This window comes from Mirounga angustirostris, unplaced genomic scaffold (genome assembly GCF_029215605.1).
Source record: "Mirounga angustirostris isolate CCGP_5_RB_7025 unplaced genomic scaffold, mMirAng1.0.hap1 SCAF_4, whole genome shotgun sequence".
Lineage (NCBI taxonomy): Eukaryota > Metazoa > Chordata > Mammalia > Carnivora > Phocidae > Mirounga > Mirounga angustirostris.
In genome coordinates this window covers 33859207-33875922 of record NW_026991712.1, presented here as the reverse complement: position 1 = coordinate 33875922, position 16716 = coordinate 33859207, and the positions used below count along the sequence as shown (strand labels likewise).

The 16716-nt window shown below is 38.9% G+C and overlaps 1 protein-coding gene across 2 annotated transcripts in view; it reads left to right on the top strand.

The window, feature by feature from the left end:
- Positions 1 to 16716, top strand: part of FZD6 (frizzled class receptor 6) — a 38747-nt gene that overhangs the window by 12827 nt on the left and 9204 nt on the right. For both annotated transcript variants that reach the window (XM_045896124.3, XM_045896123.3), the window contains exon 3: positions 15776 to 15972. In XM_045896124.3, coding sequence (XP_045752080.1) covers positions 15776 to 15972 — 197 coding nt within the window. The remainder of the gene's footprint in view (positions 1 to 15775; positions 15973 to 16716) is intronic.

Below are 16716 nucleotides of genomic sequence, written 5' to 3'. Positions count from 1 at the left end.
TATTTGTTTTAATAAACCACCTGCATCAGGAGGTACATGTGTCATCTGAAATGTGATAAACAGAGTTTGAGGTGTTATACTCTTGGATTATGTGTACTGTGAACATCTATTTTTCAAACTGAAGACTTTCGTTTCATGTAGAAGTTTACCAGCCCTCTTTGGATATCTGTTTTCCCCTTCATCCTTATTGGCCTTCTTGCCCATCTTGTGGTTTGGGGAAGGGTAGTTTTCAGGGAGAGTTGGGTGGTAGGGTAGTGTCAGAGTTAAAGAGGACATACTCTGGAGTCGTATAGACGCACGTTCACATCTTGGTTGCCACTTACTACTTAGGACGCTCGATGAAAGTTGCTCATAGAGCCTCGGTGTCCTCATCTGCAGGGTGAAGATAAGAACATCTCTCACAGAGGATTGTTGTAAAAGAATTGGCACATGAAAAACCACAGTGCCTAGTTTATAGCAAGTGCAACTCTGATTTGTTATCAGTAGCTCTAGTGTTGGTAAAAGGAGCATTAAACAGGAGTAAGGGCACTGAAATTCTAATTCAGGTTAGATTTGGGGACTTCAGGAACAACTTCAAAAAGCAGTTGGATTCTGTTTTCTCACTTTTAACCTGAAGGTCTGGATTAGGTCAGTGGTTTTCAGACTGTGATCTCTGGAAATGCTTTGAGGTCAGTGGCAGGGGAGGGGAGCAGTGAGAGGTCTCTCCGGGGGAGGGCTTCCTTTTCAGCCGGAGCAGCTGTGCTTTTATTTATTTAATATATCGGGCTTCTTTGTAATCTCTTATTTAAAGAAAATCTTCTTTGGCAAAATACACACACACACACACACACAAACACATTTAGAAAATAATAGACTTAAAAGTCCACTCAAGTCCCTTCCAAATCTAAAATTCTTCATGTCTGTTAGTTTGCAGAAGAACTTGAAAGTGGTCCACACTGGATCTGACCCGAAGACATGTTTTATTTGTCCTGTACGGTATCTTAAATGTTTATATTAAAGTGCCAAAATTTAATATTTGGAGATTTTACATAAAAATCTAGATTCTGTTTCCTTCTGAAAGATTGATATCTCTGACAAGTCTGTGCCCCCATGGCAGCCGCCCCCAGCTGCTCCCGCTCTCTTCTGCCCTCTGAATTTACCTGCCTGGCCTCTGAAGGTATTTGAGGGTTCAACATCTGATTTATTGTCTGCTCATTGCATAAACCCCAGCATTATTGGATTAACCCGTGCTGGCATTCTAGAAGAATTAAGCAAAGGATGGGACTTGCCATATTTGCCCTGTAAGGAAATGATTTTAACATAGCAAAAGGACGTGTCACTTTCATTCCGCCTGCCCTTAAACTGGACAGTAAAGAGTTCTTAAATGCTGACTAGCTATTACAGAATGACTCCTGAGTTAGAATTAAACACAGTGTATTTTCATTCTTTCCACTATAGGTGTGATTAACAGATACTCAAAAATTTTAGGAACGAGGCTTATTTGGGAATAAGGAAATAAATGCTACTAGTTGCCCATGGTTCTCCTTCTTCCACCTCAGCTCCAGAACGGGTACTCGCACAGTCTGGGCATTCTCCCCCTTGCAGTAGAGAAAACTGAGAGAAGTATTCTGCTGTTTGTTCTCTAACAAGCTCCTGTTAGGCAGCAAAGGGTCGGACTTAGATCATTCGTATAAGGGCGATATGGTACACCACCTGTGGAGGGCCTCTCTTTGCCTGGTCACTTTGCCCCATCAGCACACGGTGAACTCTCCACTGGTCCAACGTCCTTGAAAGCTCTTGTTCTCTAATTGTTGGGTGTGGGTTCTGTAGGTGCCCTTTACATCACACTTGTTAACTGTAGTGTTGTAATCACATCTCATATTTACTTATTTTTTCTATGTTTGTCCTTTCATTTACCGGGAAATATGCATTGAAATTTCTCATGAAGATCATGGAATTCTCCATTTCTCCTTGTAGTTTCGTTGCTTTTTACTTTATACATTTTATGCTATTTTATTAGGTGTATACAGTGCTCAGCAATGTGTTTTAAAGTATATCTGTTGCAATTTATCCAGAATCTAAATGTTTTTTGGTAGGAGATATTTAGTTGGTCACACTCCTAGAAAGTAGAAGTCCTCATTCTTTTTTCTTTCATTTCCTACATTCTTTCAGTTGCTCAGCATCATGTCACATTTTTATTTTATTTTTTAAATTTTAATTCCAGTGTAGTTACCCTGTAGTGTTATATTGGTTTCAGGTGTACAATGTAGTGATTCAGCAGTTCAGTGTATTACTCAGTGCTCATCAAGATAAGTGCACTCTTTAATCCTCATCACCTGTCTCACCCATCCCCAACCCACCTCCCTTCTAATAAACATCTATTTGTTTTCTGTAGTTAAGAGTTTGTTTTTAGGGGGGCGGGATTGTCTTTTTTTGTTGTTGTTCCTTTGTTTTGTTTCTTAAATTCCATTTATGAGTAAAATCATATGGTATTTGTCTTTCACTGACTGGCTTATTTCATTTAGCATTATACTCTCTAGCTCCATCCGTGTTGTTGGAAATGGCAAGATTTCATTTATTTTTATGGCTGAATAATATTCCATTATATATCTACGACATCTTCTTTATCCATTCATCTATCGATGGACACTTAGGCTGTTTCCATAATTTGGCTATTGTAAATAATGCTGCAGTAAACAAAGGGGTGCATATATCCCTTCAAATTAGTGTTTTTGTATTCTGTGGGTAAATACCCAGTAGTGCAATTACTGGATCATAGTGTAGTTCCGTTTTTTATTCTTTGAGGGAACATCCATACTGTCTTCCACCATGACGGCACCAGTTTGCATTCCCATCAGCGGTGCAAGAAGGTTCCATTTTCTCCACATCTCCACCAACACTTGTTCTTTCTTGAGTTTTTAATTTTAGCCATTCTGACAAGTATGAGTTGATACCTCGTTGTGGTTTTGATTTGCGTTTCCCTGATGATGAGTGATGTTGAGCATCTTTTCATGGGTCTGTTGGCCATCTGTATGTCTTCTTTGGAGAAATGTCTGTCCATGTCTTCTGCCCATTTCTTACTTGGATTATTTGGTTTTCTGGTGTTGAGTTCTTTTATATATTTTGGATACTAACCCTTTATTGGATACATCATTTGTAAACATATTCTCCCACTCAGTAGGTTATCTTTTAGTTTTGTTGATTATTTCCTTTGCTGTGTAGAAGCTTTTTATTTTGATGTAGTCCCAGTAGTTTATCTTTGCCTTTATTTCTTTTGCCTCAGGAGACATATCTAGAAAGATGTTGTTATGGCTGATGTCAGAGAAATTACTGCCTGTGCTCCCTTCTAGGATTTTTATGGTTTCAGGTCTCACATTTAGTTCTTTCATTCATTTTGACTTTATTTTTGTGTTTGGTGTAAAGAAGTTATTCAGTTTCATTCTTTTGCATGTAGCTGTCCAGTTTTGCTAACACATTTGTTAAAGAGACTGTCTTTTCCCCATTGTGTATTCTTGCCTCCTTTGTTAAAGATTAATTGACCATATAATTATGGGTTTAATTCTGAACTTTTCTGTTCCATTGATCTTTGTGTCTATTTTTGTGCCAGTACCATACTGTTTTGATTACTACAGCTTTGTAATATAGCTTGAAGTCTGGAATTGTGATACCTCCAGTTTTGTTTTTCTTTTTCAAGATTGCTTTGGCTATTCAGGGTCTTCTGTGGTTCCATACAAATTTTAGAGTTGTTTTTTTTAGGAGTGTGAAAAATGCTGTTTCATAGGGATTGCATTAAATGTGTACATTGCTTTGGGTAGTATAGACATTTTAACAACATTTGTTCTTCCAATCCACAAACGTGGAATATCTTTCCATTTGTTTGTGTCATCTTCAGTTTCTTTCATCAGTGTTTTACAGGTTTCAGAGTACAGGTCTTTCATCTCTTTGGTTAAGTTTATTCCAAGGTATTTTTGGGCGCCTGGGTGGCTCAGTCGTTAAGCGTCTGCCTTCGGCTCAGGTCATGATCCCAGGGTCCTGGGATCGAGTCCCACATCGGGCTCCCTGCTCAGCAGGAAGCCTGCTTCTCCCTCTCCCCCTGCTTGTGTTCCTGCTCTCTCTATGTCTCTCTCTGTCAAATAAATAAATAAAAAATCTTAAAAAAAAAAAAAAAAAGATATCTCTATTCCAAGGTATTTTATTATTTTTGGTGAAATTGTAAATGGGATTCTTTTCTTAATTTCTCTTTCTACTGCGTCATTATTATTGTGTAGAAACGCAATGAATTTCCCTACACTGATTTTGTATCCTGCGACCTTGCTGAATTCATTTATCAGTTCTAGTAGTTTTTTGGTGGAGTGTTTAGGGTTTCCTATCCTATATATAAAGTCATGTCATCTGCAAATAGTGAAAATTTTACTTCTTCCTTACCAGTTTGAATGCCTTTCATTTCTTTTTGTTGTCTGAGTGCTGTGGCTAGGATTTCCAGTACTATGTTGAATAAAAGTGCAGAGAGTGGACATCCTTGTCTTGTTCCTGACCTTAGGGGAAAAGTTCTCAGTTTTTCCCCATTGAGTATGATGTTGGCTGTGAGTTTTTGATATAAGACCTTTTTTATATTATTGTATGTTCCCTCTAAACCTACTTTGTTGAAGACTTTTATCGTGAGTGGATGTTGTATTTTGTCAAATGCTTTTTTCTGCATCTATTGAAATGATCGTATGGTTTTTATCATTTCTCTTATTGATGTGATGCATCTTGTTGATTGATTTGTGAATATTGAACCACCCTTGCATCCAGGAATAAATCCCACTTGATTGTGGTGAATGATCTTTTTAATGTATTGTTGGATTCGATTCACTAATATTTTGTTGAGGATTTTTGTGTCTATGTTCATTAAAAATATTGGCCTGTAGTTCTCCTTTTTGTGTTCTGTCTTTATCTGGTTTTGGTATCAGGGATGCTGGCCTCATAGAATGAATATGGAAGTTTTCCTTCCTCTTCTATATTTTTAGAAAAGTTTGAGAAGAATAGGTATTAACTCTTCTTTAAATGTTGTTAGAATTCACCTGTGAAGCTGTCTGGTCCTGGACTTTTGTTTGTTGGGAGTTTTTAAATTACCCATTCAATTTCATTGCTGGTAATTGGTCTGTTCAAATTTTCTATTTTTTCCTGATTCAATATTGCAAGGCTATATGTTTCTAGGAATTTATCCATTTCTTCTAGGTTGTCCAATTTGTTGACATATAATTTTTCATATTCTCTTACAATCCTTTGTATTTCTATGGTGTTGGTTGTTATTTCTTCTCTTTCATTTCTGATTTGGTTATTTGAGTCCTCTCTCTCTCTCTCTCTTTGTTTGTTTGTTGTTGATCTTTTCAAAGAACCAGCTCCTGGTTTCATTGATCTGTTCTATTGTTTTTTTTAGTTTCTATGTCATCTATATCTGCTCTAATTTTTATTATTTTCTGTCTTCTGTTGGCTTTCGGTTTTGTTTGTTATTCTTTTTCTAGTTCTTTTAGGTGTAAGGTTAGGTTGTTTATTTGAGATTTTTCTTGCTTCTTCGGGTATACCTGTATTGCTATAAACTTCCCTCTTAGAACCAGTTTTGCTGCATCTCGAAGATTTTAGACCATTGTGTTTTCATTTTCATTTCTGTCCATGTAATTTTTTATTTCTTCTTTGATTTCTTGGTTGATCCATTTATTTTTAGTAACTTGTTATTTAACCTGAATATATATGTGTTCTTTCCAGATTTTTTCTTGTGGTTGACTTCTAGGTTCATAGCATTGTGGTCAGAAAAGATGCTTTGTATGACTTTGATCTTTTTGAATTGGTTGAGACTTGTTTTGTGGCCTGATATGTGATCTGTTCTGGAGAATGTTTCATATGCACTTGAAAAGAATATATATTCTGCTGTCTTAGGAAGGAATGTTCTGAATGTATCTGTGTCATTCAAAGTCACTGTTTCCTTGTTGATTTTCTGTTTGGGTGATCTGTCCATTGATGTAAGTGGGGTGTTAAAGTCTCCTACTGTTATTGTATTACTATCAGTAGTTCCTTTATGTTTGTTATTAACTGTTTTATGTATTTGAGTGCTCCCATGTTGGGTGCATAAATATTTACAATTGTTATATCTTCTTGTTGGATTGTGCCCTTTATGATAATATAGTGTCCTTTTTTGTCTCTTGTTACAGTCTTTGTTTTAAAGTCTATTTTGTCCAATATAAGTATGTTATGCCACAGCTTTCTTTTCACATCTATTTGCATGATAAATGCTTTTCCATCCCTTCACTTTCAATCTGCTTGTGTCTTTAGGTCAGAAATAAGTCTCTTGTGGGTAGCATATAGACGGGTCTTGTTTTTTTATCCATTCCATCACCCTATGTCTTTTGACTGGAGTGTTTTGTCCATTTACATTCAGAGTAATTAATGATAGATATGTATGTATTGCTATTTTGTTACTTGTTGTGTGGTTATTTTTATAGTTCTTCTCTGTTCCTTTCTTCTCTTGCTCTCTTCTCTCATGGTTTGCTGGCTTTCTTTAGTGATATACTTGGATTCCTTTTCTTTATTTTTTTTATATCTATTACTGTTTTTTGATTGTGGTTACCATCAGGTTTGTATATAACATCTTCTGTATATATCAGTTTACATTAAGTTGATGGTTGCCCAAGTTTTGAAACTTCTTTACTCTCCCCCTGCTGTGTTTTACATATATGGAGTCATACTTTATATTCTTTTAATTTGTGAGTCGCTTGACCGATTTTTACAGATATACTTAAATTTTACTGCTTTTATGCTTCCTACTTTTCTTACTCTTACTTATGGTCTTTCCTTTCCACGCAGAAGAGTCCCCTTTACCATTTCTTGCTGGCTTGCTATAGTAGTCATGAACTCCCTTAACCTTTGTTGTCTGGGAAACTCTCTCTCTCTCCTTCTATTCTGAATGATAACCTTGCTGGATAGATTATTCTTGGCTGCAGATTTTTTTTTCCTTTCAGCACTTTGAATATATCATGCCACTTTCTTCTGCCTGCAAAGTTTCTGCTGAAAAGTCTGCTGATGGCCTCATGGGGCTTCCCCCTGTATGTAACTGTCTTCTTTTCTCTTGATTGCTTTTAAAATTTTCTCTCTATTACTACTTTTTGCCATTTTAATTACTATGTGTGTTGGTTTGGCTTTCTAGGGTTGATCTTGTTGGAGGATTTCTGTGCCTCCTGGATCTGGTTATCTATTTCCTTCTGCAGATTAGGGAAGTTTTCAGCTGTTATTTATTCAAATAAATTTTCTGTCCCCATTCCCCTCTCTTCTTCTTCTGGGATTCCCGTAATGAGAATGTTATGCTTGATAAAGTTGCTGAGTTTCCTAAGTCTGTTCTCATTTTGCATAATTTTTTTTTCTCTCACCTGCCAAACTTGATTGCTTTCCATTACTCTGTCCTCCAGGTTGCTAATTCATTTTTTTGCTTCCTCTAGCTTGCTATCTATTCCATCTAGTGTATTTTTTTAAGCAGCCTCCATGCCCAGCCAGAAGCCCAGTGTGTGACTTGAACTTCACAACCCCAAGGTGGAGACCTGAGCTGAAATCAAGTTGGACACTTAACTGACTGAGCCACTCAGGCACCCCTCCCTCTAGTGTATTTTTAATTTCATTTATTGTGTTCTTCATCTTTAATTAGCTCTTTTTATCTCTTTTTTTTAAGAGTCTCACTAATGTCCTCCACTCTTTACTCAAGTCCAGTGAGTATCTTTATGATCATTACTTTAACTTCTCTGTCAGACACATTACTTATCTCTGTTTTCCTGAGGTCTCTTGTTATGGTGTTGTCCTGTTCTTTTATTTGGTACATATTCCTCTGTCTCCTCATTTTGTCTAACTCTCTGTGTCTGTTTCTGTGTGTTAGGAAAGTCAGCTACATCTCCTGCTCTTGAAAGTAATGGCCTTATGAATAAGAGATCCTGTAGAGCCCTGTGGTGCAGTGTCCCCTGTTCCCCAGAATCTGGTGCTTTAGGGGTATGTCCTATGTGTATTGCATGTGCCCTACTGCTGTGTGTTGGCCACTTTTGCCTTTAGTCCAGTCTTCTGCAATGGCTCTCTTTGCCTGTTGTGGGCAGTGTTTCATCCCTGTGTTGTTAGTGGGCCAGTCTGGGGTCACCTTGGGCTTGAGTTTCGTCAGACCAGGCATTTGCCTGAGTTGCTATAGCACCAAACTGAAGGGTGTTTTCCCTGTGTTGTCCCTTGAGAAGCTTTTATTGGTTGGTAGGCCTGCAAGCAGACCAACTGTCTGCCCCCAGCCCACTGCTGGGACTGTCCGACTGGGGTGTGTGGTTATCTTCCCCTCACCCAAGGGCAGGAGTCACTTTGGAGTGGTGCTGTGACCCCTGTCACGGCTCCTTGCATACTGCCTGGCTTGTGGCTCCAGTTGGAATAGGCTCCAACCAAGAGCTGTTGGAGGAGGCAGGGCCCACAGTGTCTACAAGGTTTGTGTTGGCAGAGGGAGCTGCCAGTGCAGGGTGTGGCCAGTGCAGCCGCTGGTATGGGGCCTGCAGTTTTAACAAGGCATGCTGGTCTGTAGTGGGACCCACCACCACTGGAGGATTGAGGCTTCACAAAGCACAGGGGTTGGGAGACAAGGTGTTGGCCAAGGTGCACCAGTATTCTGGGGAGAAGACCCTCAGTGCTGGGACTGAGGCAAGCTTGGCTGGGGGGGGTGGGGCAGATCCCTTAACAGGGCAGGTGGTGGTATAAGCAAGTTAGGTAATGAATGTCAGCTCTGGGCTAGTTCCCAAAGATGGCCATGTGTTTGTGCTGGGGGTGGGGAAGGGAAATGGTGCCTGCCAGCTCCTTTGTTCCTGGGGGAGTCTCCCAAGGATCTCTAACCCCTGGGGACACACTCTGAAATTAGTAAATAACCCTCCTGTATGCCCCAGACTGCTGTGTCTAGGCTGTATCCCCACGGGTTGTTTGTAGTGCTATCTCTTTAAGGTTGGGGACTCAGCTGGCTCTCCCAGAAACCAGCCTGCTGATTTTTAAAATCCGAGGCTTTAAGTTCCACTGATTGTGAGAACTCACAAAATTCAGCCCCTCTAGTTTTGAAAGCCAAATGTTATGGCACTTCATTTTCCCCATGCAGGCTCCCCTGTGTGATAGTCTTGCTCTGCCCTCTCCGTGTCCATGGTTCCCTCCTTTCTAAGGACTGCCAGGGTTCATTTAGCTCTGATCACATCTCCACCCTTCCTACCCTCTTCAGTGTGGCCTCTTCTCTACCTTTAGTTGTGGAGTTGGTTCCACCAGTCTTTGGGTGGTTTTCTGGGTTTTTTACACTGATGTGAGCGTTATCTAGTTGTATCTGTGGGCCAAGGTGAGCTTAGGGTCCTCCCATTCCTCCATCTTACCAGATGGTCCACCTCCATTCCTTTTTATCTTTCAGAAATGTCTCAGTGTTTATAGTTCATTGATAAGATCTTTTCCTAGTTTTTTGTAGAGCTATAGATTTTCTTTTTTATCCTTAGACCTTTTTTCCCATTTCAGGGGCATTTGGAGAGGAAGAGGATGTTAATATGTAAGTCCAGTGCATTCCTCTTGAATCAGAATTTTCATCTCTTACTCTATATGTTCTCTTTGGGCAATTTCATTCACATAATTTAATTACCATTTTTATAGTGATGGCTTCCAAATCTATGTCCTTTACCTAAAGTCTCTTGCTTGCAGAGCTCTATTTATTTAACTGTCTGCTAGTAGGTATCCACACTCACATGTCCCATGGGCACTTCAAACTGTCCATCAGCAGGTGAATGGATAAACAAATTATGGTGTAGCCACACAATGGAATACTACTTAGCAATTAAAAAAATGAACTGTTGATGTATGGAACAATATGGATGAATCTCAAAATAATGATGCCAAGTGAAAGAAGCCAGACAAAAAAGAATATATGCTGTATGATTCCATTGCTGTAAAACTCTAGAAAACACCACTCTATAATGACAGAAAGCATATCAGTGGTTGCCAGGGGAGGTTATTGGCTTGGGGTGGGGGTAGGAGGTGAGAGGGGAGATAGGAGGGAAGGATTACAAAGAGGCAAGAGGAAACTTTTCGTGGTGATGGATCTATTTATTTCCTTGGTTGTGGTAATGGTTTCAAAACCCATCAAAGTTTACACTTTATACATGTTCAATTTATCATATGCCAATTATACCTAAATAAAGCTGGAAGAAAACCCTCAGTATTAAAGGCTTTTAACAGAAAAATGGCAGTTCCTGCCCACTCTTCTCTATCCCCATCCCAATCCTCCTCCCCAAAGGCAGACGCTTTGAACTCTTCCAGAGCTCTTCTGATACATAGGCCATGTTCTTTTTTTTTTTTTAAGATTTTATTTATTTATTTGACAGAGAGAGACACAGCAAAAGAGGGAACACAAGCAGGGGGAGTGGGAGAGGGAGAAGCAGGTTTCCCGCTGAGCAGGGAGCCCGATGCGGGGCTCGATCCCAGGACCCTGGGATCATGACCTGAGCCAAAGGCAGACGCCCAACGACTGAGCCACCCAGGCGCCCCTGATACATAGGCCATGTTCTAATATGCTTAGTCTGTTACTTATTGATTCTTCCATTTAGAACTTCAGGCAGTCTCTGTTTATTCTTTCCTATTACAGTAGTTGATAATTTATTTGTCTCACTCTACTATTTTTACTTCTCTTCCCAATGTTCTAATACAGTTCTTGGTTAAAACACGGGGGTGCCTGGGTGGTTCAGTTGGTTGAGCAACTGCCTTCGGCTCAGGTCATGATCCTAGAGACCTGGGATCGAGTCCCACATCGGGCTCCTTGCTCAGCAGGGAGTCTGCTTCTCCCTCTGACCCTCTTCCCTACTCATGCTCTCTCTCTATCATTCTCTCTCTCTCAATAAATAAATAAATAAATAAATAGAAATCTTAAAAAAAAATCAGTGCTAGCATTATTAGGAACATTAAATATTGTACATTACTGAGTCAAGTAATATGCTTTGATTGCATGTCTTTCTTTAATACCTTCCCTCTTGGTTAATACAGTAACTGCATTTTCCCTTATTTGCTTTGTTTTTTATGTACCTATAGCTAATTTTTTTCCCTGATGTCCCAACAGACTTTTAGACATCTAACAGCAATTTTTTCAGATGCTCAAAATATGATACAATCTCTCAGTTCCAGTCCCCCATTCCCATTCCCTTGAGACAGTCCTCCTGCAGCTGTCTGTCCTCCTATATATGCCCTGATTGCTTTCTGGACTAGATACATAGCCGTCATGCTAAGGCTTCCTCTTGCCATTCTCCATTGTTGGCAACTAATTCCTGAGTCCCATGTCATTTTCCTTCATGGTTTATTCATATATTCCTTCAATTGGTTTTATGAATACTACATCCTCTAGTTACTTCCTAAAAAGGGATACTTGTAAGTTAATATTTTTTATTCCTTACAGAGCTTAAAATGTCATTATTTTACTGTCACCTAAATGGTTAGGTATAGAATTCTAGCTTAAAAGTAATATTCCTTCAGAATATTAGAGTTATTTTTGCATTGTCTTCTAGTATCTGATATTATTAGATATTCAGAATTTAATTCCTTTGTGTGTGACCTGTTTTTTTCTATTTGGAAGCATTTATGATCTCTTGATGCTCTGAAATTTTTTATTGATGTGCCTGGTTCATTCATTGCTCTGGATTGTTCATTTATTTGACAAATATTTATAGAAAAAAATCATTCTATACACACACACACACACACACACACGTTGTTCTAGGCAGTAGGGATATAGCAGTGAAAAAAAATAGACAAAATCCCTTTCCCTCATGGAATTTACATTCTAGTGGTAAAGGCAGAAATTAAGAAATAAACTAATATATAATGAAATGTCAGATAGTGGTAAGGACTATAAAGAAATACAAAGCAGAATAATGGAACAGAGAATGGAAGGACAATTTTTTACATAGGGTGGGTAGGGAATGCTTCTCTGAAGTGACAGTTATGCAGAGACCCAAATGAATGAGGACATAAGCTATGTGACTCTGTGGAGGAAGAGTGTTCTAGGTTAAGGGAACAGCAAATACAAAGACTCTGAAGCAGAAATACACATGGAATGATGAAAAGCAAAAGGCCAATTTGGTGGCACTGGAGTGAATAAGAGAAAGCATGGTAGGAAATGAGGAAAAGGGTGGTAGGAAAGTGGATTTGTAGCCAGGGGCCAGGAAATTTAAGGCCTCATAGGACTTGATAAGGACTCTGGAATTTATTCTAATGGAGTCTTTTGAACAAGGACAAACTTACATTTTAAAGAATCACATTGGTTGGAGGGTGGATCTGAATGGAAATTGACTGTCAAATTTGCAAGAATGTTAAGTAGTGAGACCATTAGGAAGCTATTTCAGTAGTCTAGGTGAAAGATTTAGTGGCTTAGACGTAGTAACTTAGTAATAGTGAGAAATGGTCAGATTTGAAATACATCCTACAGGGAGAACCAACAGGATTTGCTGCTGGGTTGGATATGGGGTAAGAGAAAGAGAGGAGTAAAAGATGAATCTTTGGATTCTTGGCCAGAGCAACTTGGTGAATGGTGGCACCACCTAACTGAGATGAGGAAGACTGAGGGATTGTTTGGGAGATAGGGTGCAGGGGATTGAGTTGTGTTTTGGACATACTGGGTTTGAGATGCATGTTGACAGCTTATTGGAATTCTCCTTGGAGGCAGGTGGTCATCAAGTAGAGGGTTCACATGAGAGATGGGGCCAGAGATAACTTTGGGAATCCTTCATGTACAGTTGGTATTTAATACCATGGTTCTGGATGAGTTCCCCTGGGGAGTGAGTATAGATAAGATAGTGATCTGAGGATGGAACTCTCGAGCACTCCAATGTTTAGAATTGGGAAATGGAAGAGAATCAAAAAAAGAACAGCAGTGAGATAGGTAGAAATCCAGGAGAATTCATATTCTAGAAGCCAGTTGAAAAAAATGTTCCATGAGGAGGGCAGGATCCACTGTGTAAAATGTTGTTAAGAGTTTAGTAGGATGAGGACTTAGAATTGACTATTGGATTTGACAATGTGGAGTTTATTGGTGGCTCTGACAAGCAGTTTCACTGAAGTATGAGCATGATTGGAGGGAGGCTCAAGAGGGAATGGGAAGAGCAGAATTAGAGAAAGAAAGTAAAGACAACTATTTTGAGGAGTTTTTCTATAAAGGGGAACAGAAAAATGGGATAATGGCTGGATGGGGATTGGGATGTGGAGTCAAGGAAAGATATTATTGTTTTGTTTTGTTTGTGGTGGGAGATAATAGAACAAGTTTGTCTGGTGGGATAATCACTGTAGCATAGGGTTTGGAATTAGGGGGTTGGAAGAGAGGAGACTATGAGAGAGATCTCTAAAATAAAATTGACTGGGGGCACCTGGGTGGCACAGTTGGTTAAGCATCCAACTTTTGATTTCAGCTCAGCTCATGATCTCAGAGTCATGAGATTGAGCCCCACGTCGGGCTCCATGCTCAGCATGGAGTCTGCTTAAGGCTCTCTCTCTCCCTCTGCCTCTCACCCTGCTCGCGTTCTCTCTTTCAAATAAATAAATCTTAAAAAAGAAAAGAAAATTGACTGAAGTTTTAGCCCAGAAATGTTTTAGTAATAAGATTGCAGTGTGATACCAGCTTTTTCAGTTTGTAAACTAGTACCCTTCTGTTCTGAAAAATGTTCTTATATTCTGTATCTGATTATCATCCATACCCCAGTCTCCCTGTTCTTTCTGGAACTCCTTTAGTCATGTGTTGGACACTTGGACTGATCCTCTGATTGGGAGGATTTTCTCTCCGATTGTCCATCTCTTCCCTCAGCCTTATCTTCTAATCCTTCTGTAGAGTTTTTTTTTTTTTTAATTTGAGCTATCTTACTATTTTAATTTTTCATAGCATCCTATCCCTTTTAAATGAATGCAGTAACTTCTCATTTAAGATATTAAGGTTTTTATTTGTTCTGTGATTTGCTTTCTTCTGTTCTCTGCATAGTCTCTGTTTCCTCCAAATATTCAATTATCTGCTTGCTTGCTTTGGTCTCTCTTTGATGTGGGAGGCTTTCTTCAAATGTCTGATGATCCTTGGCTGCCCATTTTTATTTGTGTGGGGCACTAAAAAGCTCCGTGTGCAAGAACGGGACTTGTTACTGGTGGGCTTCATAGTAGGATGAGCTCAAGGTCAGCTGGCTTTTTCATTGTCAGTGTGTAGAGCTCTTCAAGACTGTTGAGTTTTTTCAAAGAATGGGGATGGTAGGTATGTGCCTGAACAGAACAGGAGGAGGAAGATGAGGGCTTTATGTTCCTATAGGTAGACTGTTACTCAGTCCCCCTCTTTTCATTTTGTGCATTATCCCTCCCCTGTGCTTGATGCCTCAAGTGCAGAACATCTCCATCTCCATTTCTCCCAGAAACAACCCTGGTAGAATGCAGTAGTTATCTGGGCTGGGGTAGGGGTGAGGGTAGCCTTTTGTGCTACTTGGTACCTCAAAGAACTGAGACTCTTGGATTATTTAGAGCACATCAGCTCATTGTCATCTGAATCCCTCCACTCCTACTTCATAATCCACCCCATGTCCCATTAAGTCACTTTCCACTCCTCTGATAGCTTTCCATCATGGAAAGGCTGGGGCTTTCTTTTTTTTTTTGTCATTGGAAAAGTCAGATATGCTAATGTAGTCTCTTCTGTTCACTTACTAATGGGTTAGTGCCTTTTTTTTCTTTATTATAATTTTAGTAAGGAAGCATGAGGAGGAAAAGAGGGTAAACATATGTGGTTAATGTGCCAGGTTTATCCAGAACCCATCTGCCTCTCTGAAGTGTAATCATTGCAATAATGTTTATTGAGTGCTTATTACTACATGCCAGACACTGTTTGAAGTGCTTTACATTTATTAATTCCGTACTCATAACAATCTTATGCAATAGGTACTATTATTATTGCCATTTTACAGATGAAGAAACTAAGGCACAGAAAAGTTAACTTGACAAAGTTACACAGCCAGTAAGTAGGGGACTAGCATTCCAACTCAGCCGTCAGACTCTAGAGATACTTCCTGCTTTTAAAACTCTCCAATAGTATTTTATTCCTTGATTTCTAAAATCCAGACAATTTAGCATGCCATTCCCGTTCTTCAGGATCAGGCCCAGCATACCTCTCCAATCTCACCTCTCTCTGCTCTGCCCTTAACACCACCTCTTTGACCTTATATTCTAGCCACACTAAGCTTGCCCTGCATGGACAAGGTTCTAATGATCCTCATGCCTTTTTCATGCTGTTCCTCTGCCCCAAACATTCCTTCATTCTCTAGAATGCTCAGTACAATGTTAGGGTATTCCATTTTATTAAACTGAATATTTGCATAATTTATTTTATCTAGCAATCAACTCATGCTTTTGATTTGATTTAGCATGTCTTCTTGAAAAATGTATAATTGAATAAAATAATAATATTCCATTATGTGTGAAGGGTTCATAAGTCTAACAGACTAACTGAAATTATCTCCTTTAAATTTGATTGTATGAGGGGCACCTGGCTGGCTCAGTCAGTAGAGCTTATGACTCTTGATCTCAGGGTCATGAGTTCAAACCCCATGTTGGGCATAGAGATTAGTTTAAAAATAAAGAAATGAATAAAAGTGAAAGAAATTAACTGTATTGAGAGTGAAATATTCTTTTGGAGTGTAAGTAAAAAGGTATATACCTTAAATAGTAAGTAAGTTCCATTCATTTGTTATTAAAATGTTTTCTAACCTTATCTTGCTGTTTTTAATAGCCTTTTCTTCCTCTTGCAAATTTGGAGTGTTCACCAAACATCGAAACTTTCCTTTGCAAAGCTTTTGTACCAGCCTGCACAGAACAAATTAACGTGGTTCCACCTTGTCGTAACTTTTGTGAGAAAGTATATTCTGATTGCAAAAAATTAATCGACACTTTTGGTATGCGATGGCCTGAGGAACTTGAATGTGACAGGTAAATTATGTTTTCAACTGAAAGCTACCAGTGATCTTCTAATGTTGATAGTAGTTTTCCAGAATGTTCGTGACAGGCTTTCATTATTTAACACGTTTATTGCACACTTAACATGTGCCAGCCACTGTGGCGACAGTGTTTTGGACACAATGGTGAGCAAAAACAGATTTGTGGTGGGAACGTACAGTGGGGTGGGAGGAACAGATGGTAATCAAATGATTATAATAATAAATGTAAAATTATAACCATGCTAGATACAACAGGGAGAAGTACACAGTTCTCTGAGAAGATGTAAGGGTGCCTTTGACCCAAACTGGGGGGAAATGAACTTATTATCAATTCACTGACCTTTTTGCACATTGACCTTGGCTTATTACTTTCGTCTCCTATTCTCTAGACATTGGTGGATTGTAATTTGAAATATTCTACTGATATAATGAGACTTCACATGATAAAGCTGGGAAGGAAGCTGTGTCTATCTTTTTGTGTCTTTATTTATAGACTAAAGTATAGAAGCTTTGTAGAAGTCATATACTTCTGGTGGATAATTGTTTTCAGGAACAATTGATAATATATAGTAAAGATGAGGATGCTCATACCTTACACTCTAGACAATCCCCTTCTATAGCAACTTTTACACAAATAAGGAATCATGCTAAGAATACTGATTGCCACATTATTTCTAATTTTTTTTAAAAAGGGAAAAAGTGAAACTCCAGTGTAGAAGAATGACTAGTAAACTGT